The 27,130-nt window shown below is 45.6% G+C and overlaps 1 protein-coding gene across 6 annotated transcripts in view; it reads right to left on the reverse strand.

Annotated features, from left to right (window-relative positions):
• Window positions 1–27,130, reverse strand: part of LOC126544652 (E3 ubiquitin-protein ligase MIB2-like) — a 285,660-nt gene that overhangs the window by 22,173 nt on the left and 236,357 nt on the right. For all 6 annotated transcript variants that reach the window (XM_072287224.1, XM_072287223.1, XM_072287226.1 and 3 more), the window contains exons 12-14: window positions 25,630–25,793; window positions 15,185–15,350; window positions 9,085–9,239 (exon numbers count right to left, since the gene is read on the reverse strand). In XM_072287224.1, coding sequence (XP_072143325.1) covers window positions 9,085–9,239; window positions 15,185–15,350; window positions 25,630–25,793 — 485 coding nt within the window. The remainder of the gene's footprint in view (window positions 1–9,084; window positions 9,240–15,184; window positions 15,351–25,629; window positions 25,794–27,130) is intronic.

Below are 27,130 nucleotides of genomic sequence, written 5' to 3' on the forward strand. Positions count from 1 at the left end.
AGTCGTAAGCAATCGGGAACGGGAGGCCAAGAGAGCTTCCGTAGTAGTGTTGTTTTGTTTTATTTTTGAACATTTGCAGATTTTCGCGATTTGAGACTAGGATTTCTTTCAATATGTAAGGTATGAGCTCTGTTTATCTTTTGTTAGAGAAGCTCCGAGATTTGAAAGACGCGTTTAAAGTAAACCTGTAGTCTCGCGAGGTGTTCATTAATAAGTATATAGGCTTTTTTTTTTTGTGTGTAAGCGTGAGTAACCTGAAGGTCAAGGTTATTGTTGAGAGGCCTATCGTAACGCGCGTGTGTGTTATTTAACCTTCTTTTTTTTTAAGTGTTTTTTGAATTTTCTAAGGTTAAGCGCGTAGATTTTCAGTAAGTGCACGATTTGCCCTGATAAGAGCTCTTAAGTCTATTAGCACGTGTCCTGTGTGGACGGAAGGAAGCAGAACGTTGATGACTGGGTTGCTCGTGTGTGTCGAGGGCAGCCGTATTCTGACTTCTCTGGTGCGCGTGCGAAGAGCTAGTTAGTAAAATACACATTTGTTCAAAGGTTCCTCTGTGTTGCGTAAGTTACGCAAGTGTGGTTGTTTGTTTAAGGAACGTGTCCTGTGTGGACTAAAGGAACAAATGTGAGTCAGCGTGATGAAAACTTTGTAGGATGCAAGCACGTGTTCGGAATAGGGACCACAAAGCTAGCGCGATTGTGATTGCGTACCTGTGGAGTTGGCCAGACTGTTCAGTGGCAACAGTACGTGAGATAAGTACGCCACTGCGATAGGGTAAGAACAGGCTGTTCGTGAAGTTAGGCTGCTTATGTTATGTTTGGGTATTGGTGTTTGAGAGCCTTCGGTTTAATTCTGCGTAAACCTTTACTCTTGTGCAGCACGATAGTCAGGTTTGGTCGAACTGAAAGGGGAACGTGAGCGCTCGCTTTGGTGGCACGAAATTTTGGGGCAAAATTTGGGATTCCCCAGTTGAGTGACTTGCATTGGAATTGTGATAGGAGGCCTGGTGGGTTAGCAGCTGATTCCGGGCGTTTGAACGCTGAGCGGTATTGTGTTGCCGGGTCGGCTCCTCTGTGCCAGTTGTTGTAAGATGGTCGAAGGCATTCCAAGTACGCAGGGGTTGCAGAGAGCAAAGCCATCGTCTTGCTCGCCAGCCATTCTCTTCCTGCCCAGCGGTTGCCAGCACTGGCCAGGCGAGATTTTCCGGGCCATGGAGGAGCTGTTAAGAATGGCCGTACGGGGTGGGGTGGCAACGTGCCAGCTTTCAGCCCACTGCACGTGTTCCAAGCCCACGAGACGGGGCGCCCTTCGGAGAACTGCGAATGGCCGGCAGCCACGTGGCGCGCGATCAACTCAGGAAATTGGTACTTGGCCGAGCCATCCGGGACAAAGCAGAGTTCTACGAAGCCCTCTGACGTCGGCACTGAAAGCTGGGCGGTACCGAGAACTGCTCCGTCCACGCCGAACGATGACGTCGAACTATGACGTCAAGCGGAGAGCTTATAAGCAGCGTTTGCCGGCTGCTAGAGTGTGCTCGTGTCGCGCTCGTTGTCGGGAGCTGAGTGCTCTGTCATGCTCGAACTGTAGCAGTGAGCTGTGTGCTCGTAAGCTGTTTGCTGTATGTTAGTTTTGCGGGCTCCATATGGGAGTCGCGCTAGACTGCCAATGTATCTTGCTTAAACTGTTAATATGTAAATAAATCCTGTTCACCGAGTTCCTGTCTACGACCTTCATCTCCTTCAAATGGTGGCAGCGGCGACATAGTCCGACGACTCCAATATCTGGTTGACAGCGGTAGGATCGTCCGACGAATCTAATAAGCCTTATCTGTGACGAGGCAGATCATCTTGTCATGGGAGCGCACGACTGAATGTCTCTCACTCTTGACAGGTCGATCATAATAGGATGCAGAGTCTAGGGCGAGCCGAGGGCTGAGCACTTCGTGTGGTCTGCGTTCGCGCCACTTAGGGCCCGTACATGGTCGCTCCGCCCGTCCGTTCCGCCCTCGCCCGGCCGCGTGCGGAAGCCCGAAAGGCGGACGGTGTCGCAAAATTCGATGCACGCTCAATCCGCACGAGCGGAACGCACGCGCACTCCTATTGGGCGACGCGGCCTGTTGACAGCTGGCAACCGTTCGGCGGAGCAAAGGTGTTCAAGGTTGGCAACGACCTTTGACAGCAGACGACACTGGCATATTTTTGCAGATCTGATTTCAAGTTTCCGCGTTCCGGTGAAAATGCGACTCTAGGCTGCCACATTCTGTTCTGCAGCCGTATGTGTTGCATTGGCACCGTCATCCTTCGAAACATTGCACAGTCGTCTTACCTGCGCCACCTTTTACAGATGTATTGCAATCGCATCACGTCGCAGCACGCGACGTATTCTCGGATGATTACTTTCAGTGCGCGCTGCCTTGGCTGGTTGAACAAAACCTCTCTAATTATCCAACGTGCTGCGTTCTGCGTCACGCGAGACTGATAGTGTCGCCGGAAGCGCGGTTTCTGTAGTGCTAGTGACAGCTTGCAAGAATACGGAACACACGCACATCTGTCGCGGAATGCATTTGCGTAGGTCGCCAAGACGCACCTTTTTACCACTGAGCACGCGTGTGAGGCTCCGAGTACAGCTTGCTGATACGCTCGCTCGTGCTTTTTTTTTTTTTCACTCTGCCAATTTTAAGAGAGTGCTTAAAGCAGTTGGATTCATGGAATGCCTTTTCCTTAAATTATTTGCTCAGCGATGACTGAAGTTCTCACCGTGTGCAAAAAAAAAGTTATGCATAAGTGGTTAACTTCATGCAGCAAGAAATTGAAGGTTAAGCAGTGAATGTACAATTCATTATGACTGGCTTAAAGCAATATGTATGTATAGCGGTGACCTTATGCAGATATATGCATACTCATGAGGTATGTTTCCAAGGGGAGTACTTATTTGAAAGCATATAATTTACATTGCTGATAAGAAAACTTATTTTGAGTGAAATCAAACAATTGCATTCTTTCTTGCCAGCCTGGCTACCCAATATGTTGCCACCTTACTACTTAACATACCTAATTTAACATTTCAACAATGCACAAACATTACCAAAGCGCACAAAATTAAGCAGTACCTTGACAGGCATGCTCCCTCTCTCACCCATGGCACCAAACAAGGATGTTCGACTTGAGATTGTTTGATACTGTCGGCATCATACATGCGTGTTCTATTTTGATTGCTCTACATATAAAAAATAAGCTATACTCAGGCTATATGAGTTAGTTGGGCATGGGCTGCATGTTCTTTATGTATTTATGTAGTAACAACCTTGCTAGCTCATGCACAGCCATATATTTAGGAAAATGAAAAATGCATAGCATAACATAAACAGCTGGCCAGTGCCTGTATTTATTTGAAAGCAAACCGACATTATCAAGTGTAGCTTAGCAGTGAGTTCAGTGGCCTCTTGTGGTGTGAAAAGGTTGATGTAGTTATTAGTTTTGTGTTTGTCTTTCTTACTTAGTTGCTGTTTTAACATGCACATGACAATGAAATGAAGGTGCGTAGGGCAGAAGACAGGGCCACACAAAAAGCGAGGAGACATTCATTGTCATTTTTTTTATTTCCATAACAAACCAGCGAATAGTTCCTAAGGTTCAGTTTTGTGAATAATGCACAAGGTGTTCTGCGTAAAACTGAAAGATTGTAGTGCTCTATTACCTATTCACTATTTGGGTAGCCAAATGAACGATACTCCCATTAGCACTGTGAGAGCACAGAAATTTGCAGTCAAGAGGCCGTAGTGGCTCAGCCTCTGTGCCAAATGCAAAATTGTTCGAAAAGAAAACATGCATACTGGTGAATTGGGTATGCATTCACATCTACTATTCAAATCCACACATCACAAGTTATCTTTCATTCCTTGGCACATTTCTCACCATTGTACTGACTTTGTTTCAGCGCTCTGTGTGTGCAGTAATATAACTTGGTAAATCAAAGCTGCGGTTATTCAGTACACTGAAAGCAACTTTGCGTGCGGGTTAGATAATATGATGCTCCTACATATGGGTCAGCTTAGTATTATCAGCCGCTTTGTTTACTAGTTCACTGTTATGCCTGAACTATACGGTGCCACTGGACAATGCTGTATCCCTGCAGGCACGCTAGAACAGCTTGGATATGCACAAACAACCCTTTACATCGCACTTAAATTAAGGTGGTGTAGATTTGCTGTCACAATGTGCTTGTAAGCATAACTGCCGAGCATTCAAAAAAGTGTTTGAAATGTAAGGGTGGATGCTCAGGTTTGCAGGTGTGACATTTTACATTTATAGTGCAAGGACACACCGATGAACAGGAAGGATACCACACAAATCCTCGTGTTGTGACCTTGCAGTCACAATGCAAGTAGTTTTCAGTGGTTTTTAGCTATAAACATGTGAAGCAATCTGTAAATTCAAAACTGTATTAAGTAAACTGAGACACCATGAAAAGCAACATAACACTAAGGTGTACACATTTTTTTGTCACATCAGCTCTTTGCGGTGCAGGTCAAATATGTATACAAGCTATTTGTAGGAAGTAGGAAGCCTATCCAATATAAACAAGAAACTTGCAGGCAAGGTAATCACAACAAACCAGCTGAGACGGTGGTACTATTCTACTTGTTTTCGTTTGTGATAGCACAAGTGTTCCCACTTGTGCTGCTGGATGGTTGTGACTGATATGCTCGCGAAGGTTTGGGTCATTCACATTTCAAGGGATGAGTAACTGTTACATACGTAAATCATCTTCCTCTGCCTATATCGATGACTTAACTATATGTGGCAGGTTTAGCTGTGTGATTATTGGTGTAGCTGAAGTGATGTATCACACATAGTTTCCGCGCACTACCCAATTGGCGAAAAGCATGCAGGAATTGGCCTTTGAGCTATTGGTTCAGTGGTGGCTTTCCACTAAACTTACTGTTGAAGAGGCAGATTTCACTTCATCAAAAGGCCCATGTGAAAAATAGCCTAGAACTCGTGACGCCAAATACTGTCACCATGTGTGACTGAAGAACAATACGTTACAGAACAATGAGCAGTGGAATTAATCTCACTAGTATACAAAGAATTGCAGCTACATTCAGTATTTCACTGCTGGTATACTAAACACAAACCTTTATATGAGTTGTTTGGATGGCATAGTCAACACGATCCCTCTAATGAGCTGTGGCAAAAGCTAACTAAAAAGCTGCTACCCCAGGTACTGCATTGGCCTAAAATATGGATTCTCGCATGCAGTGAATACAGTTCTTAAATAGGTTTACATACAGGTATGAAATGTTGTAACTGCACCATGTGATAAAATTTCAATACGATCAGCTGAATACCACATAGAACATCTTTAATGGGTATAGTTGGTACAACGTGCCTTGATATTAGAAGTTGTGCTGTTTTATTCACACACACATGCACATAAATGCAAGGTACACATACATTTGTGTTCACATGTTACTGTGTGCATCAAATGAACAGCACCACTTATACTACAAGCCATAAAGATAAATAATTTTTTTGTACCAGTCTAATTCCTATTAGCTACGCAGTGATTTTTTTTCTCACATGCGGCAACTCAACTCCGTGCATAAGTTAAGCCATGGCTGTCATGCCCAGAAAATCATAAAATAAAGAAGTGACCATGTGTACGGGCCTAAAATTGATGGTTTGGCAATATCTTGTCTGGCTGGGTAGTTAATTTCTGTCAAAAAAAAGAACAATTCAGCATACTGACAAAGCAGTGTGGCTAACATAATATAGGGAACAGACACTCTGCCTGCAGAGTCGCTTGAAAATTTTGCCAGCAGTTCGTGCTCATTGGCTGGCTTCGGTCACATAACTAATGCTTACATAACTGTGAAAATTCGTGTTCAGGATAAACTCATAGCAGCCAATAGGCACGTTTTATATTGTGATAGCAGCTGACTTCTCATGGACAATGCACTGTGGCCATGAACATGCTAAAGAATGACAAGAGGCGAGGTCCCCCTTTCTATAGTGTGGCAGCGCAGCTGAAAACGGTTCAGTTAATGAGTGGAACCGTGGCCTATTCAAAATAAAGATCAGTCAGATAGCCACTTATAGCGTCCAACATCCCACACCCACGAATGATAGGTAGCAGTAAATTTACTCGCAGATGAAAGTGCACTGGAAAAACATTTAATGGACATACTTTACAGGCCCAAGTCAGTTTAATGCACATTATTTGCTAATGACTGTTGGCAGAATGAACACGAGGAAAGAAAATAAAGCACTTATCAGGCATATAATGCTGGTACTTGTGCTATTGTTCGCTTTAAACTGAAGGCTCGTGCCAAAACAGGCGACACGAACCAGATAATCAAATAGGGTGGATAAACAAAGTAACCACAAACTTTCGCTTACCCAATTCTGCCTGCATTAGTAACGTGGCCATGGCTGGCTAGTGAGGAAGAACTCTGGGCAAAATTTATTTCACGCAGTTCTGCTGGCTGCTAGCAGAATATTATATAACACCATACCTGTGACACTTACTTGTTACTACTCGTCCTACGTGTTCATTTTTACATTTATATTGCTTTTTGTCAGCAAGCGTAAAATTTTTAGTTAATAAGAAGGTAGTATCCAGTTCTTACCTATAACATATTCATCTACCATGCCACCGGTGTCTTCATAAACAGACGCTGTGCTTAGTCACTAGTCAAAAACAAGCAGCTCAGATTTTTGGCTATGTAAGCCGCTTGCACCACAAAATATAAAGCAATTTACTTCGTGAAATCTAGAAATTCTTGATCTTCACACTAGTGTCCACATTATGAAAATCAAGGCTGCCAGAAATTTGCATTCATGACATTAGTGCTCTCAGGCGCGTCCACATTTCACGACAGCGCTGACCGTCTTGACGTATGCAATTATTATGATGTTCCCTAATTTCCCCCCACCGATAGAAGCATCTTCAACCATGCAGTAACAACTTTTGAAAGAAAAGATAGATGTACGAAGCAGAAAAGGCCGGTGTGATAGGGCTTATCTGTAAGGGTACTAAATATGAAAACGCGATCGGCAACACATCTGCACAGTTCACTTCTGAGCAAACGCACATCGCGTAGAACGAGCACTTCTACACCCAGCAACGCTGCGACACATCGCGCATACATAATCACGGTTTGTAGCTTGCAAACACACTTCATAACAGCAAGAACACAGGTAGAACGTCGCGGTCACTTCGACGCGTCGCAGCCGGCAAAACGGCTCACACGCAGTATAGGACACACTTCATAACAACAACACAGCTCGAACGTCGCGGTCACCTCGGCGCGTCGCAGCCGCCAAACGGCTCACGCTCAGTATAGCACACGCGGAATGGCAGCGGTAACAAGGCGATATAAATTTATCGCTACTGATCGTATCATTACTTCTGAAAGTTGCGAAGGGCTGGCGTTCACCACTTCGCGGCAACGATCCGCGTACACAGAGCAGAAACCAAACGTGTACGCTGGGTGCGCCAATCGGACGCTAGTTATTTTGCCACGCACTGAACATGTGTCCTGCTGCTCAGAATGCACGTGTATGTGATGGACTTCTCGTTTGCGACACGCACGCGAAGCATGGAACAAAAAATCACGAAGTCGACGGCTTCAAATATTTCTTCCGATGCTCTCGTAAACACAACACACACTTCCTGCGCTCCGTCTGTTTCTGTAGGCGATCGCACGCACTGATGAGGTCTGGAAGGGTACGCCGGCTTGCTGCTTTCGATGACTATCTCCGTGGGTGCCAGATAACTAGTAAAAATCACAAAAAGGAGAAAAAATAGACTGTTTCTGACGCGGCTGTAGCTTAAGCCTTACGTCCCCGCTTCGCTTCGCTTCGAGCAAGCGCCATGTTTGCTGTGACGACAGCCGAACTGTCCGCCTCGGACCAGCCAATGAGAGACGAGCAGGCGGCCGGACGGGAAACTTGCGTCCGCTCCTCGCTCACCAGTAGAGAGGCTTCCGCACGCGACCGGACGAGGGCGGAACGGACGTGCGGAGCGACCATGTACGGGCCCTTAGTACCCGTTGAAGCGAGAGGCAGCACGAAGGGCAATTCACTCACTGCTGCTGCCGCTCTTTTGCACGCCAGCATTTTGACAGCGAATGTCTGCGGTCATCGAGTGAGATGTGTTCTTGTATGCCTGTGCACGCGTGACATGATTGTTAATTTAGCTAGTAAAGGAATATTTACAGCTTTATACGACTGATAAAACTACTATCCTTACTTCGTATACCTGTTTAATAATTTGCTATCGCAATCGCTGCTTCACCTTCCGAGTGCAACTGTGAGATATTAAGGAACGTTAGCAATAGTTCATAAATATAAAAGACAAGCACCAAATTTGTAACTTGCAAAGCATTCACCACCAGTTCAGAAAATAAAAGTTAAACTCTCGTTCTGATAATCTTGTGCCCAGGCTACAGTGCTAACGAGACCATTATAGAAGGCCTAAATTTCGCTGTATTCTCCTCTATTAGGTCATCTTCATGCAAGATAACTTTCTGAAAGTTGCACGGTTGAGTATGCATACATATATTGCAATTCAATCCTTCTTTATTGACAAGCACATAACGTGCATAAACAGGCACCCTTGAGATTCTTGATGTCACAGGAAGGTGGTTATAGAATTTAAAAACATTGCCACTGCCTATGTTTATTTTCACGTCGTTTTTCTTACTTACAAACGCCGAGTTTACTGCAACAGTGACTTATCCCATCATATGAAAATGGAATTTACATATTTCATTTATGACATCACATTTCTCTTTAGTGTGTCGTTCAGATAATGGTACCTTGAATCTTCATGCACATACTCTGAACGCGGAATAGGAATTTTGGTAGACTGTGCCAATGCAGTGTATGAATGATGCTCACAATAAGATTCTAGATTAAACTACCAAAAACACTATTCGTTTTCTTATCTATCTCTGCATTCCCCACTACTATGCAAACAGTGGTTGCCTGTAGCGATTGGCTGCAGTGGAAAGATTAACGCACTTGTCATCTGGCAATGTGTAGAAAATGCCCCTCCCTTCCCCAATTAGAACTCACAAGTTGTTTCCAGTTACAGCTGCTTGATGAAGGAGGTTGTGTCCACTCTCATTACACAAGGTAAAGTCCACGGAGGGGAAGTTCAGGAGCATGTCAGTAATTTCCGGGCTTGCATGTTTGATAGCATCATGGAGGGGTGTATCACCTACACCATCCTACACCCAGTAAAATCAGCTCCCAGTTAGTAATCAGGCGGCGCTACGAGGCAATCACTGAGCTGGATTGTTCAAAATACAGTATTCAAGTAGAAACAATAAGTCACAGCCAGTGTCAACCAGTCAGTGTTATTTAACGGATTCTCTAGCACAGTCATCACCAAAAATTCTAACAAATCCAATAAAGAGTATAGCCATAATGATTTATGTTTACAGAATTAGCTCGGAAATTCGGCACACTTTTCGCCATTTCCGGAAGAGGGGAAAGGTTAAGAAGACACTCGTGAAAATTTCAGTCTGCTTAGACTGATAATGCCAGCTTTTCAACTATATTTGTGTAAATGTGTTTACTAGTCACCAGCATTCGGGCCGACCGTCAGAGCAGGGTACGTGTGGTGCTCCCGCGAGCACAGTTACCCCCATGAACAAAAAGGGGGCCGTCCGGCGACCTAACAGCTCTTTACTGCGATTATATCATAGTACGGCTTCATGCGCTCGACGTTGAGAATCTCTCGTCCACGACGGCGCATGTTTGAAGACGGTTCAATGGGTTGATCACGTAGTTGACGGGAGATGCGCGTTAGATGATACGGCAGGGCCCTCAATATTTGGGCATTAGTTTTGAAACGAGACCCTCTTCAGTGGAAGGAACCGAGAGCCACACAAACGCTCCTGGAAGGAAGGTCGGGCCCGTCGGGGTTATAATCGCGTTGGGGAAGCTGGTTGTCGCGAATGATGAAATAATGAGCTTGACGACGCAACGTGCAAGTGGTTGGTTGTGCTGATGAACCAGAAAGGAAGTCTCTAAGGGAGGCAATCCAACGGTCCATGCGCTGCTAAAAACGATGTTGGTAAGGTCGTGCGAAGAGACGGCAAACTGAGATAGTGAGCAGCGGGCATTGTCGTCAAGAAAGGGAGATCGCGACGGTGTCAGAATGCTGGTAGCCGCTGCGGTACAGCACACGGATATCGTAGTCCCGCAAGCGAAATGACCATCGAGCAAGACGGCCTGAGAGATCTATCAAGGACGACAGCCAGGATAGTGCATGGTGGTCCATGACTAAATCAAATGAATGGCCACACAAATAAGGCCGAAAATTAGTAAGAGCCCAGATAATGGCCAGACATTATTTTTCTGTCACATTGTAATTGTTCTCTGCTTTCGTAAGCGTAAGACTTGCATAAGCGATGACATATTCAGGAAACCCTTGTTTGCGCTGGGCAATAACGGCGCCGTGGAAAACAACGCTGGCATCTGTGCACACGTGACTAAGGGCTGATGGGTCGTCATGGAGCAAAATTTGCGGAGACGTTAGCAAGCGACGCAGCTTTGTGAAGGCTTCGTTGCACTACGACGACCACGAAGTCAGGGGCCCGATGCTTCTAAGTAGCTTCGTCAGAGGCGATATGATGGCGTCGAAATTGCGAATGAAGCGTCCGAAGTAGGAGCACAGGCCTATGAAACTGTGGAATTCTTTGACGTACATTGCCTTAGAGAATTCGGTGACGGCTCGAAGCTCTTTACTGGATATGGGAGAATTCTATTCTTGCATACAACGTAACTATAATTGGCAACTCGCGAGCTACAAATCGGCACTTCAGGTTTAGTTGCAGGCCAGCGTTTGTTAAACACGTCAGAACACACCGGAGCCGTTGAATGTGCGCGGTGAAGTCGAGACGAAAAGCAACACTGTCCACAAGATAGCACAAGAATGTGTGCCACTTCAAGCCGCGCAGAACGGTGTCCATCATACGATCAAAAGTTGCAGGCGTGTTACAAAGTCCAAAAGGCATTACATTAAATACGCTTGAGCCGTCGGGTGTGACAAAAGCTGTCTTCGGCCGATCGGCGTCTGCCATAGGTACTTGCCAATAGCCTGAACGAATATCACAGAGATGAAAGGAATTATCTGCCTTGTAGACTGTCAATCGCGTCATCTATGCGCGGGAGAGGGCAGACGTCTTTGTGAGTTATCTTGTTGAGGCGCCGGTAGTCCACACAGAACCGCACTGAACCATCTTTCTTTGTAACTTTTGAATTAATTTGTGGTACGAGGATGATTCATGAAAGTGAAAATACAGGCCAAAGTTCTATTTCTTGCCCAAGTGCAAGCACAAGTAAAACATGACATATTTCAATCATTTTTCTCGTGTTTGGCCATTTCGTAGCAGTAGACGTCCAAATACGCCAAGTTGAGTTTTTTTACTACATTGAAGGCTCATTCACGCAGGCGATTGGCAGCGGTCGCTTAACCAAGTTGATCGCAAATTGGTCACTTGTCGGGAAATGCGACCATAATAGGCTAGTCGCGCGACCGCACGGCCAAAACTGCAGAAACAGCCAGAAGCATGTGAACAGGACGTCTGCATACGCTTATACGTATCGTATTTTACGTTACGATGCAATTGTGAGCAGATGGAGAGTGGCCGGTCGCAGTTGCCGGTGCGAGCATCGGTCGCCTTGAGTTGATTTTGGTCGCCAGTGGCAAATAGTCGCGCGACCTCGTCAGGTCGGCGGTGTGAATTGGCCTTAAAATATAATGTAGTTCATCGTTGCAGACACAGATACAACTCAAGCTATTGTTTTCATTAGGATCCCCTTAAATAAAATGGATTAATGACTAGTGTTCAGGGGTCCCCACTTTACAGCACTAGCCATTAAGGGGATCGTCACGAGGTCTTGCCAGAAATGTGTGTCATTATGGGTTTCGCTAAACGAGACAGAACCATATCAGATGCTGTTCACGATAGTGTAAGAAGGCAAGCTACCCTCCCAAGGCAGAGGTTCTCTCCCATTGCCTCTGATAGCGTCTGAAAGCAAAATTACTTCCCTACTTCCCCCCTTATCCATCCTCAATAGTTCGAGTTGAGAGGAAGAAGCCGGGAAGGTTTACTCCAAGTGATACATCACAAAACAGTGTAGACTTCCAGTGCATAATATTGCACTCCTGCTGATGGCGCTACAGGACAGAATACATCGGCCGTAGTAATAAGTGGTTGGCACTGTAAGATTAACTGACATCGCACTCTACAGCTGATTTGTACACCAACACGTAGCTGAAAGAATGATAGTGTAGTGAACACTGAGAAATGAAAGGCAAGTCAGGAAATTGCAGGAGAAAAAAGCGTTTCTAACTTCAATGAAGGGAAGTTCTACCTTCACAAACGAATAGAAACACGAATGGAGTCAACATGAGAGAAAGTTTTGTTTACGAAAGCCGATTGCTCGCATCCATCTGTGAATGTTTCCAATGGCACCAGCCAGATGTACTCGACGGAACAGTGCAAGACAATGTGTATAAATTGCACCAGGTACAGCATCACTGCTCTACAGTTAGGGAGAAACTTCAACTTTTCCCTTCCTTCGTCTCTTCTTTTCATGTGTGGTGAAGTTGTAATGGTGGTTCTGAATGCTACGAATTTAACACGATTGTCGGGGCTCGCTGTACTGCTGCTGGATATTTCTGCACTGCAGGGAAAATCTGCGATGCAGCAATTCAGAGCTTTGACTTGGTGCTGACTGGTGAGGGTATTTGATTCTCTGAGAAAAATTATACGTGGGCTTTGTGGTAATTTTTAGCGGTTTATACGGCACACATATGCGTAATATTCATGCGTACATGATCACCATCATTATCTATGCACCAGGCACTGCTTGCAATTCGCAAATAAGGTTACGTTTAAACAGTTATACTTACATGTGAACCAAATGCGATAGTGGGGTGCAGATTACAGGAGTGTGTGAATCGTACGTATGTGTCACTACTGAGCGGAGTTTTAACTGTTGCCCGGTGAAAAGTTATAAGCAGCGAGAAGATGCTAAAGATGGAAGGATCAATTGTTGGGAAAGCCTGTAAGTGTTTTTAAAATTTGCAACCTCTTGCAGCTACAAAATATGCTTGGAGTTTAGAAACCTGCACATGAATAAGGCATATTGTGTACATGCCATTGTGGTTTTCTCAGTGCCATATGGCACTATCTCCTCCTATAATTGTCTGGCGTCATTTGCTTGTTTGTATTTTATTTACTTATTCATATTATTACTAATGGAGATATCCGATATTCTAGTTGACATTAAGAGAAAAGCACGGAGCTGGGCAGGTCATATAAGGCATAGGGCACATAACTGGTGGACCACTAGAGTTACAGAATAGGTACCAAATTAAGGGAAGCGCAGTTGAGGACGGCAGAAAATTAGCCGTGGTAATGAAATTAGGAAATACGCATGCGCAAGTTGGAATCAGCCAGCACAAGAACAGGGGTAATTGGAGATCACTGGGAGATGCCTTCGTCCTGCGGTGGACATAAAAATAGGCTGATGATGGTGATGATAATGATATGATTGAGATGCATCCTTTTTAATTCAGTCATATATCAGCAGGCCCAGCTGTCACAGCGTTTTGCTTTGAATGCATGGAAAAACTGACCGGCTCTACATATACTGTGAGCATTATTTTACCCCTTCATCTTCTTTATTTGTATATATTCATCATCATGGTCATTGTCTTTAGCGCACGACCTGTGAAATAAACCGTTGAGGCTGAACAGCTGTCTCGCAAGTGGTGGAGGCTGCTTTCGATCCCTCGGTCCTCTACACCTTCGAGTTTCCCTGGAGCTTCGTTCAGGCCGCCGCTTGCTCCGCCTTTCTGCCAGGATGCCCCTAGAAGATCCCCCAGGAGCCTCCGGCGTCACCGTCTCTGCCACACCGGCCATTCCTTCATGGACCGTCAGCACGTGACAGCGCGATCCCACAATGTTCGCTGGCCTTTGTAGTGACGACGTTGATGACTGGCTGGACAATTATGACCGCGTGAGTGAGTCTAACCGTTGGGATGATATGCACAAGCTTCGCAACGTCGCATTCTACCTCACTGACGTTGCCAGGACTTGGTTTCTCAACCACGAGAGCACCTTGACTGACTGGGCGGCATTCAAACACCAGCTTCGGCAGATTTTTGGCGCTCCCCGCTCCCAACGTCCGCTCTGAAGTCGCCAAGAAAAGGCTTGATGGACGCACACAACTTCCCGGGGAAACATACACCTCTTATATCGAGGTCGTCCTCGCCCTTTGTCGCCGTGTTGACGCCACCATGGCGGAATCTGATCGTGCACGTCATATACTAAAGGGCATTGCCCAGGTCGCGTTCAACGCACTGGCGATCAAGAATCCAAATACCGTTAACGATGTGATCGCGACTTGCCAACACCTGGACGCACTGCAGGCCATCCGTTTACAACTTGTCACCGGTGACGCGCCTCCTTCGTCGGATACCGACCTGCGTATGCTGATTTGGACTCTCATACGCGAAGAGCTCCAAGCGTGCGGCTTGCTGAGTCCTCCCGTTCTCCAGCCTCAGCCTTCGGTTTCTGGCCTGCGCGACATCATCAAAGAGAAGCTGTCCTCCATGACCTGCGCTCCGAGCTGTGGCCCTCCTTCGCCACCAACCTCGTACGCTCAGGTTGCAGCTATGCAACCAGCGTTCGTTTGGACAGCGCCTCCTGCTGCTGCTACTGCCCCCAACCATCTGGCGACTCTACCACCCCGTCAGCCTGCCACAGCATTTTACACTACCCGGTTTACGCCCCGCCCCATTTGTTATTATTGTGGTATTCGTGGGCACATCTCGCGTTTTTGCCGAAGACGACAACAGGACGAACGCCGTGGCTACGAAATTTATAAGAGAGACCCGTTGCTTCCTCCGAGTCCTCACCAGCGCCGGCTCTCCCCACGCTCACTTTCTCCACCTCCCGAAGCGTCTCGCAACTATCGTCCAGGGCGCCGCCGCTCGCCCTCCCCTCTCCGACGGTCGACATCACCCTTGCAACCGGCCACCCGCACTCCTGACTTGTATGCTATATATAACGCTTCTATGCTATAGACTGTTGAGGTCACTATGTATGAACAGTTCTGCAATTAGAAGACATCTGGCCAAAAGGTACATTACCTGAATGTTGACATCAAGACGTTCTGGAAACTTGTTGATCAGAATGCGAACGCAGTTGACATGTTTCTTTTTGACTGCAACTTGCAGTGCTGTAAACTTTTTCTTATTGGTTGCGTTAATGTCCGCGCCCAAATTCAGCAGCAGTTCTATGACGTCCGGTTTATCACTAGAAAAGACAAAGGAAAATGCATACACTCTTACACAAATTAACGCCCTTTGGGGTGTATATTTGCCACACAACAATATAGTCATCTGCCTTGCTTTCGTTTCCCTTCTTAAAACGCCGCGCCCGCTTATTTCCTGTCGAGAATGCTCTGTCATGCTGACAACGCGCATGTCTTCCGTGACTTGGAAGTACCCGGCTTGCAGCGTTAAAAAAAGAACTGCGGACAAGACAGATGAAGATTATTGTTGTGTGGCAAGATACGACTCAAAGGGTGCAACTTTGTTTAAGATTGTACCACACAGCGGGAGTCAATGTGCCTTGTTACGATAATTACGGAAAGTGAATAAGTTGTTACACTTCAGCACCGTTAGAGGGACATGTCAGCTAAGTACCTCAGAGCAGGCAGCAAATAACAATGTGTAACCGTGATTAGTGTAACAATTTTCAAGGGAATCTTTAACAAAAGTGTGCAGAACATCAGCTGCAATTGCGCACCAGCGAGAGTATTGTGCCGGCTACGACTTCGCGTTGAAATCATTGATATCTTTCCAGCCATATGAACACAGTTCCAAATTATGTACAGCTACGTTCACTACAAGAATTGTATTGCACATTACATGCAATGCGCTTGCACATTATGCGCAACTGCAGTATTTGCTGGCTTCGTATTTTCGTGACTAACAAGAACCGGGCACTTCGATTTGCCTTGTTCATTTTATAGCATGCGGCTCTATTCTGGTAGATTTGATGCGATCATGCAGCATACGAGGGTTTATTGTCCAGCTGCCTGTTCCTAAAAGTTTATGCACTACGTTATGTCAATAGTCAAAAGAAGGTGCCAGATCCTTCACGATGACCATGAGTGGTACGAGTGGCAACGGCCAGTAGATCCAGATCTTGTACACATCCATATGGATAAGAATGGACATGGGAGCAGCCGTCGCCGTAGCTCAACTGGTAAGATCATTGCATACGTATATAGCACGGAAGATGGGGACGCGGTTCCATGTATAGCGCAATTTTTTTATATAGCACAGTATATGCTGACTATTATAAGTAGCATTTTGCTTTTCTTTAGAAGTCTCCAGATAATCACTAACCAGTCAGGGAGATGTTGGTGATTGACCGCATTTGGCAACAAACTCGCCTTCGGCAATCTTATGAGAAAGTATTGAAAAAAAAAATAGAGAAAGGCAGCAACTTTAAACAAACGCTGATTTACAGTTTAAAAATTTTGCAGATATGCCATGAAGCTGACTGGTACCAACATTACATTACTGAACACGTTGATAAGGTAACAAGAAAAGGTGTTAAACCTAAAACTATGCACAAGAAACAACACAGCGGATATAGGGGAGATGGACGAGAACCAGCTGTGTAAGTATGCCGAAAAGCAGAAGTGTAAGTATGCCGAAAAGCAGAAAATGAAATAAAAAGCTATTTTTTATGAGCACTACTGTTCGAAGCCACATAAACATATAAATGACCCTCTGCACACATTGCGTTATAGGGGAGAATTCGCCGATGACGACCAACCTCCATAACATCAAGTAATAAAGCAGAAACTATTCAGCGCATGCTCTGTTATAATGTTAAAGCAGTTATACAGAGGTAAATAACGCAGTCACTCCATCAAAGGCCGCGAATAATAAAGATAGTAGGAAAAACGTAAATGAACCTGAAATGGAAAATATTCAGCGATGGCTGGAGTCAGAGTCAGCACGCCTGCCAATTCTAATAGCAGCCCTACTGTACATTGTGACTCGAACTACGCAAGTCCTTCATACTGATCAATGGCTTGGCCAATATTTGTGCGGTTGCCGTACAATTAATCTGGTAAAACAGTGCTTTTAGATAATATGACTTCAAACAGCATACACGCGGCGAAAGAGACCTGCGACAGCGGCGACCTAGTTGTAGAGCGCCCGTCTCGGCTGCGGTGATGACGATGATTGCATTTTCATTGGCGCGAGGTCATCTAAGGCCAAAGAGCACCAGGACATGCGTCTTGATTTAGCAAAATTGCGAGTTTAAGACTATGAATTAAAATAGAGGCTGTATAGAGGTCTATGCGCAAGATAGGTGTATAGGCATTGGTGAATAAATTCTAAAATTAGTACTAAAATAAATATAAGGCATCAAATGCATTGGCTACAGGCACACACGTTAGGTTATTGTGGATAGTACGAGTCCCTTGCCGTACAAGTCTTGCTTAAGCAAGAAGTGCAAGAACTCATATATATATTTGTGCATCAGATTGTATCTCACTTGTGAGGCACAATCTGACGGTTAGGGTCGAATGAGATGATTTCTAGAAAGTTAACCCTAGCAAGATAATTAAGCACTGACTTAAAGTTAAAGAATGGATCCTCTGACAAGAATATCTATGGATGGGGGGTATATGGTGTGAGTAGAGTTCCCTAAAATGAGCCTCTCGCTCTAGATGAAGTTCAGGTTATAGAATGAGGACATGTAGGACGGTTAAGGTCTCACCGCAGTGTGTGTATGTCGATGGGTCAGTTGCAGTCAAGAGGTATTTATGCGTGCCATAAGTGTGTCCTATTCTGAGTCGTGCCAGGGTGACTTCGGTGAGTCTATCAAGCTTCAGTGCGAATGATTTGGTTAACCGCGGTTTAAGCAGGCGCAGCTTATTTTCACGTTCCTTGTCCCATTCAGCTTGCCAATGATTACGGAGCGCCCTTCGTACCGCAGGTTCCATGTCTACACCAGGTACGCAGCTTACATCAATTGTATCCCGATAAGCCGCTTGTCCAGCATTTTTGTCCGCCATTTCATTGCCTGCGATTCAAGAGTGGCCTGGCGCCCAGCATACAACAAGAGCAAGGTTTAGCTTATACGCTACGTGAATGTGTTTAAGGAGCTTGTTTAATACAGGGTTTCGGCTTGCTTTGCCACAGGACAGGGCTTTCACAACGCTTTAAGAATCTGTGTATATTACAGAGGTCTGTGTCTTGTGCTGGACTATGCACTCAACAGTGATCAGAATGCCGTACGCTTCTGCTGTAAAGATGGTGTTATGGTTATGCAAGGCTTTAGAGCTGGAGAAGTTTGGGCCATGGGCTGCACATGATACCGAAGATGCAGACTTTTAAGCATCAGTTAAAGATGCCATAGATCTTTACTTCAAGGGCCAAAAATGTTGCTAGATGAGGGCACTTGTACAACTCTTTTTGTTAAGCGCTCTAAAGGACAAGTCAAAGGTGACTGGACATTGCTCCCAAGGTGGGATGAGTTCAATGTAGTCACTTTCCTGCAGATCTGTGAAAACTATTGTGAGTTTTTCCGCAACAGATTTTACGGTGGGGAGTCTGAAGGCCGCTTTAAATACAACTGATTTGCGGACTGACCGTTTATGAGTGCTTTGCATGGACGTTGTTTTAGCGACATGGTTCTTATTCCATAGGTGACGTCAAGATATGTACGCTGATAATCCAGTGGTCCCTGATCCGACTCTGCGTAGAGACTTTGTACAGGACTCGTACGAAAGGTACCAAGTACTAGGCGGATACCTAAGTGATAGCCAGGATAGAGTAGCTTAAGTATTGTCTTCGAGGATTACTGGTAAACAATACATCTATAGTCTATGCGGGACAACACAAGGCTTTTGAAAAGAGATAGGCGACAATACATATTGTTCTCCAGGACTGGTGAGATAAAATCTTTAAAAGGTTCATAGTTTTAAGGCATTCAGCTTCAACTATTTTATATGCTGCATGTAGGTATAACACCCAAAAATTTTTGCTCTTCTCTATTACCAGGCTTCTCCCATTCATCGTAATGCACGGATCAAGACACACCCCTCTTCGTCTTGAAAACAGCACACAGGTAGTCTTTTCTGCACTGAATATGAACCCGTTTTCGTCTGCCCATTTGGTGAGCCGATTAAAACTTAACTGTATCTGGCGTTCACATATGGACAGGTTGCAAGATTTAAAGCTGATTTGGATGTCGTCCGCATAACATAGCGGAGAAAGTTCATTTTAATAAGAAAATGTGCACAACTTAGCATTCCTCTCTGTGGTACACCATTTTGTTGAACAAAAGTGCGCGATACACACTTGCAATTCTTACGCGGAACTTCCTTTCAGAGAGGTAATTTTGCAAAATCTTCAGCTTACTACCATAAATTCCATAGGACGTCAGGTCTTGCAGAATACGGTATCACCAGGCAGTATCATATGCCTTCTCAAGATCAAAGAATAGAGATAGACAGTATTGGCTGTGTACAAATGGATCACATATATATGTCTCAAGGAGAACAATATTATCGGTTGTGGACCTCGCCCTTCGGAAGCCACATTGGTGAGGGCCCAATGTACCATTATATTACAAAAAGTAGACAAGGCGACGGTTAACCATTTTTTCAAATACTTTACGTAAACAGCTAGTGTGTGCAATTGGTCTGTAACTGTTAACTAAGGAAGGGTCTTTGCCGTGTTTGAATGTTGGCAGGACTATTGCCTTTTTCCAAGATGAAGGCATGTAACCAGATGCAAAAATCTTATTGTAAAGACCTAGGATATAGTTTAGGGTCTCACCAGGCCGACTGTTGATTATTTCATATGTTACTGTGTCAGAACCTGGAGCCGAGCTTGCACAAGTGCCTAGGGCAAGCTTGAGCTCATGGGATGTTATTGGTTTGTCGTATCCTTCTGATGAGAACTTGTTTGGATGCAGAGGGATATTTTCAGCTACTATTTTATGGTGTGAAAACTTTTCCGAATGATTTTCTGAACTTGATACCCACTCAAAGTGCTCACCAAGAGTGTTTGCTTGATCTATTGTATCACCAGATCCAGTGAAGAGAGGAAAAGAATTTGGATGTTGTCCTTTTAGTTTACGTACTCTATTATAAACTGTGCTCACATCTGTGTATGAGTTTATTAAGGATACGTAACGTGTCCAGCTTTCTCTTTTGGATATTCGGTGGATACGGCGGCCATTTGCTTTGCACCGGTTAAAATTGATGAGATTTTCTATTGTTGGGTAGCGTGAAAAGCTGCTCCGTGCTTTGTTCTGGCGTTTCTTTGCAGTTTCACAGTGTTTGTTCCGCTACGGTTTTGGATTAACTTTATCTGTGCAGGACTCAGGCATGCAATTTTGAGCAGAACAGAGGATATGTTCAATGATGTAGAGTCAGTTCCTCTACACCTAGGTGGTCCACATCTTCACGGCACAGTTTACATAGGTTTCTAAATTTCGACCAGTCTTCACTATGAAGTCTCAATTTTTTCGGGTAAGCTGCTCCATCGTGCCACTTTGTTGTTTGTGGGTGTGTTGCGAAGTGATCGCACCCATATGGATTACTAATAATTCTCCATTCCAGGTGTGGAAGAAGTCATGCTGACCCTATGGCTGAATCTATGCATGAATACGTGTTGTGTGCAGACCTGAAAAAAGTTGGCTCTCTCTTGTTAAACAGACAGGCTCCAGCTGAAAAAAAGGAACTTTTCTCTTGCCCGTTCTCTCGCATCACATATTGAGTCACCCCTGAATGTGCTGTGAGCCTCAATATCTTCGATTACTATATAGGGTTCAGGAAGCTGGTCAATCAGCTTTTCAAATTATGCTGTGTCAAAGCGTTCATCAGGTGATATATATATGGAGCAAATAGTTGTAAGTTGATTGAACAATATAGCCCGAACAGCCACTGCCTCGAATGAACCGTGGAGCGATACATGCCGGCATGCTACTGACTTCTGGGCTATAATTACCACACAACCTGAAGAAAACTTACCATTATTTCGATCTTTACGGAAAACTATGTACTGTCTTAAGAAGTTTTTCTGTGCGGACATTAAATGTGTTTCATGAACACAGAACAGTGGTGGCGGATATTCCTTTAGTAGATCTTTGACATCATGTAGATTGTGAAATATGCCCCTGGCATTCCCCTGAATTATTTGTGTAGCCATACTGAGGAAGAGTTTTGTTGTCAGTGTTCAAAAGCACATGGCAAGAGAGAGAGAGAGAAAGCAAGGAAAGGAAAAGCAGGTAGGTCAACCAGAAGAGCACTCGGTTTGCTACCCTACACTAAGGGGAAGGGGTATAGAAAAAGGAAAAAGGAGAGAGTAAGCACTGAGTGCGTGTGGTAGAGAAACTATACACAGGGACACTATAAACGGTCTCTTAATCAAGTGCGCTTCAGGTATTGCACTAGTACGAATCGCTTTTCGTACCAGTGACGGGTGTGGCCACGGTCCGAGTATCTTTAGTTTGGTGAATAGTCTTGAATCCAGTCGGTGTAATGTTGCCCGCAGAGAGAGGCGCTGTACATCGTAGCGAGGGCAGGTACACAATAGCTGCTCGATGGCTTCCTCGCACCCGCAGGAGTCGCACATCGGGCTCTTGGCCATTCCCAAGCGATGGAAGTATGCGTTTGTGAAAGCCACTCCCAGCCACAAACGGCACAGCAAGGTTCTTTCGCCGCAGGAAAGGCTAGATGGCAGTTGTAGCCGTAGCATGGGGTACAGTTTATGTAATCGGCAATCGAAGGCACTCGAAATCCAGAGATCTTGTGACTTTTTGCGTGCAAGTAGGTGATGTTCCCTGACAGTGTCCGACCTCGGAGGTAACCGTTTAGATTACCGGTCCTGTCCTCGGAGCAGTTATAGGAAGTTTATCCTTCTAAGCCCGCTTCTGAGAGCGCTGATCTTTTGGCGTCGATGTCGCCGGGATTCTTGGATGAACCCCATAGCTTGCTCTAATGCGCTGGAGGATCGAGAACTAGGCGCTGAAACTCGCGTCTCAGGCCGTGGAGTTCGGTCTGGCTTAGGGACCTGCAGAACCGAGGTCTGCAGGCCCACTTTCGATGATGATGGAGAAGCACTTGCTGCTGCCACCAGGGGAGCGCACGGAATGATTACTAGACCACTATCAGTGACTTTGGTAGACTCCCGAGGCAATCGTGACGCTGCCGCCCTTCGCGTCACCTCGGAAAAGCTGGTGTGATCTAAGTATGAAAGACGTATCCTTGCATCGTGAAATGTTATATTTTCTTTGACCTTTAGTGAAATGATTTCTTTTTCTTTCTTCCGTTTAGGGCAAGTCCTGGAGTAGGCTCCATGGTTTCCATCACAGTTCACACAATGTGGAGATGAGTCGCAAGCGTCTGATGGATGATTATTCGAACTGCATTTCGCGCAAGTCTGCCTTCCTCGGCATGCCTGAGGTTTATGCCCATACATCTGGCACTTAAAGCACCGTCAAGGATTTTGGATGCACGGCCTCACAGATAATTTCATGTAGCCTGCATCTAGTGTACTAGGGAGTACACTAGTACCAAAGGTTAGTACAATAGGCTTTGATCGACGTTGTTCAATATTCCTGCGGATTAGGATTCTTTCTAACTTGACATTTTGCTCTCGAAAACCTTCAAGTAGTTCTTGGTCACCAAGGTCCAAGTCGTCTTCCGAGATTACTCCACAGCTCGTGTTCATGGTTCGATGTGCCGACACAGTGCCTGCTACATCACCAATGCATTTCAATTCATTCAATTTCTCATATTGTGTTTTGTCCTATAATTCGAGAAGCAGTTCTCCATTGGCCTTCTTTGTGGTTTTGTAGCCAGGTCCTATCGTGTTTCCGAGGCATTTCGCCACCATGAAAGGGGAGAATTTACGTACGCTCATGTTGCCTTCACTGTGTATTACGTGGTACTTAGGGAAGTGTTCTTCATTGGTTTTCAAAAAGAATTGGAGAGCTGCATTGGTGCGAACAATTTTTAGTGGGCAATCAAGGAAAGGCGGTTTACCGGAAGCCATATTATAGGGATCATGAGTTCGGCAGCAGCGCCAACCGCCCATCGCCGAGCTCAACACGGGGACGGAGCAAATTTTGCGTGTAAGACAGGCCATCGCCGGATGTACGGTGCTACTATAATCCAATATGGAGTGCCCAAAGGTTGACCACCCACACAAGGTTAATCCTCGCTGCCTGGAAAGTCGGAAGTAAATAGAATAGAGGAGAAGACACGAAAGATTGAAAGGAAAAGATAAATATGCAGATTGAAAAGGGGGACAGGAAACGGCAACTACCGTTTTCCCCCGGATGGGTCAGTCCGGGGTTGCCGTCAACGTGAAGCAGAGGCCAAAGAGGTGTGCTGCCTCCACTGAGGGGCCGCAAAGGCCCGAACAACCGGCATCAGCTCAACCCCCAGGATACCCTCTTGCCCGGGCACAGCTAAGCCGCGCACGGTTAGACGCGGGAGGGTCTAACCCTTGTGCGTTCGGGTACGTGGTGTCGCAACACACCAAACACCTGCTGACGCAGACACCCCTGCGGGGCCTCGGCTGTAATAGATTGTGGGTTCGAATCCCACCGCCACCGGGAACCCACTGGTTCAAATGGGCACCAGTGTACCCCGGCGGAGTGTTCGGCTTTCTTCGACACGCTTGGAAAAGGGGCCTTCACCCTATATTTCTGTAGCACCAATCGTCAGCAACAAGGGAGGATTGCGCCACTCCATGACGATCATTTCCCATTTCACACCCCAAATCCACCTATTGAGGTGAGGGACAAGCACTCCTTTCCAAGCATTGAGGTCCCGTAATGGCTGAACACCAGGCCGAGAGCGCGTTTGTACCTGTTTTGCCAGTAGGTATCCGGCAGTAGCACTTGCCTCCCACAGCCGCGGCGGATGCTCTTCAACAAGGCCACCTGAGGTCAGACAAGAGGCGCCCAGAGACAACAAGGAAATATCTATTGGGCCCTCTTTCAAGATGTGAACCTCCACGAGAGCCTAGCACCAGGCCAGGGAACAAGGCTACCCATAAGAAAAAACCAGTGTGTCTCCGGCGGCACCGTGATTTGAGCTCGGTATACCTCACCCGCATACGAGGCGGACGCTCTGCCGCCAGGCCACTGCTGCGTCGAGCGGAGTGTGTAGAAACACAACGCTCTATTGTTTCGCGTCTACTTTTACAGCTTCAAAATTTATTACTGAGTACCTGTGCAGGTGTTTAGCCGTGAGTGCATCCGCGACCGTAAAGTGCAACACAAACATGCTGCGCAGATCCAGGTGCGATGTGGGAATGTCCTGACCCTCCCTCCCTCCCTCCTTGCCGCTTTCTCTCTCTCCTCCTTAAAACTTGTGACCGGAGCGCCAGCGTACGGCAGGACACAAACGCATGCAATCCTTCACAGCTGTTACTGTTCTTTTGCTATGAATATATAAGAAATGTTTAATGATTAGTGAACAAAACCCGCAAGCAAGCCCAGTAAAAAAGTCGCCGTAAGGAATGCTTGCATGGATGTCAGACTGGACTCAACCCGAAGACCAAAAAGAAGGACAGGTGCGTCCTGTCCGTGTGGCGGACAGGACGCACCTAACTGCTCCAAACGGGGTGTCATTCGCTGCGTGACCAATGGAACGCATGTGGTTGCCCTTCTGCCATGCCTCTTTGGTGCCTGTACAACGAATGCGACGGTGGTGCTTCACATACATACTAAATGTAGTAGCTGCCCATTTTAGCGTGGATGGCCACTTTGTGACCGTGGAAACCGCCAGCTCCGTTGATGGGCGCGCCTTCACCCGTGCGCGTCTAGGCTGTGGGACACGCGGCGTTAAGCTTCTCTGCACTGCGCCAAACCATCACATTCACGCAGTCTGCAATGAGTAACGAACGCCTGGCACGCCCTGTCTTGATTAGAGTGATGGGCATCGGCGCGGAGGAAGTTGCAGCTGTGTTTGCTAAGAGAAAACGTACGTCTAAGAAGTGCTTGTTAAGCAATGAGAAAGGTGCTTCTCGCTCGACGAAGAAAACTAATGCTTACTTTACTTGAAGAAATAAAAGAGAAGCCGCACAACATTTTTGTATATTTAGTCGTGCCTCAAATTATCATAATGCAAATACCTAAACAGTGTCTTAAGATAGTATCTAAGACACATGTGTCTTTCATAGTGACTAAGCCTGCTTTTATGTTCGTGGCAACAATGTGTACAGATTAGGAACATTATCGTATACACTGTTCAAAGAGAGCTTCAGAGCACCTCGAAGTGATACGGTGGGCCGAGGAAAAACACAGGCTAAAGAAAGGAACAAGAACGTCTGAAGGATTATAAATAAGTACAATATGCCTATTGCCCCGCAATGTAAACTGCAGGGCACAAAACGGCTGTAAACCGTACGCAGTTGAAATAAGTGTACTGGCAGATGCTTGCTGTCCGTGACGCGTAGCTCCTGAAAGTTGCATACTTCTATAAGACACTCTTTCGATGTTTTTTTTAGCTGACTTATCAAATGCAAACGTATCTTACCCATAAGTTGCATAGTGCAGGGCCCTATCGCCATCTTCGTCTACTTCTTCAACGTTGGCTCCAGTTTCGGCCATCATCCACACTATGGCCTCGCTGCCTTCAAAGCATGCCCTATGTAGCATTGTCGGTGTAACGGCGCCCGTTTTCCCTATGATGCCACTGCACTGTAAAATTACAGATATGAGGTAATTGTTTCCTTCCTATGTCCAGTGCTTACCATACAGTAGTACGCTGTAAACACCAACACAATGATAATATTGAGCATGTGCACAACAAAAAAAAACAATCGTAAAATGTTGATATTACGCAAAGTGTAGATGCCTTACGTGAGAAGGCGATCACAAAAACATGTACATAAACGTGCGACCATGACACAGATTTACTTCCATCTCTTAAATTAGCTGTCACTACCAGGGCCCTCTCATAACTGTACCATTTATGAAACAATCGCATCCGTTTAGGCGCCCAAATTTTGCAAGATTTTCGAGTTTTCCATCATGTATGTGTTTAATCGAATGTGATATATTTGTTCATGTTTGTTAACATATTACAAATGTGCATATTGAGCACAAGGGCCACCACTGGAAGTGCTGGCGTCGACATGCCTCTTGGATCAAAAGTTGGAACACAGGACATCGCTTCGCCGCGGCGAGAGCAAGCGGGTCGATTTTATCCCACGATTTAGGCAGGCATATTTCATTTTACTCGTTCATAAAGGTTACAATTTGTCACTGCATAGTACTGACTGCCGTATTAGGACAGAAAAAATGTTGTTCGGGGCCTTCCGTATTCTACTTAATCAGCACACTTATCTGGGAACGTACTCAGCCAAGGCCGGCATTTGTTCTTATTTTGATAGGATTGTTTGTTTACAATGTAGCTTGAAGACCTGGGCTACGTAAAAGCTGTTCAAATGTTTGCTACAGCAACCTGATTAGGCTCATAATCCCTCTATGGAATTTTGATACCAGTAATTCTTAATTGGTGGGAAGATTGCTAGCGTTCAAGCCGCGCGGCCACGTTACAGTGAGTGGCAGCGTTTGCCATTAGTGAGAAAAAAAGTATATGACTTCGTTTTGATGAGCATCCCAAATAAAGATGCTCTTAGCTACTAGATAATACAAACACGAGATGCAATTAGATAGGTTTCACAGTAAAAAAAACATACTACCACAACCTAACCTCACGTCGGAGTTTCGCGATTTCGTTTTGTTCCTGTTGCCCTCTTCGGGGGTCTCGTACCCTTAAAATGTCGCAGTTTCTCACGAAAGGCGAAGCATCGATTGCGATAGCAAATTAACAGACAGCTAGCTATCCGAAGTAAGGATAGTAGCTTTATCGACCATAAAAACGTTTAAGCAATTGATTGCCGACTAAATTAGGAAGCACGGTATCACGCGCGCACAGGAGAACAAGAACACATCTCCCTCGATGTCCACAGAAACTCGCGGTCGAAACGCTGGAGTGAGGAAGCGGTACAGCAGCAGCGAGGGAATTGACC

This window comes from Dermacentor andersoni, chromosome 3, assembly GCF_023375885.2.
Source record: "Dermacentor andersoni chromosome 3, qqDerAnde1_hic_scaffold, whole genome shotgun sequence".
Lineage (NCBI taxonomy): Eukaryota > Metazoa > Arthropoda > Arachnida > Ixodida > Ixodidae > Dermacentor > Dermacentor andersoni.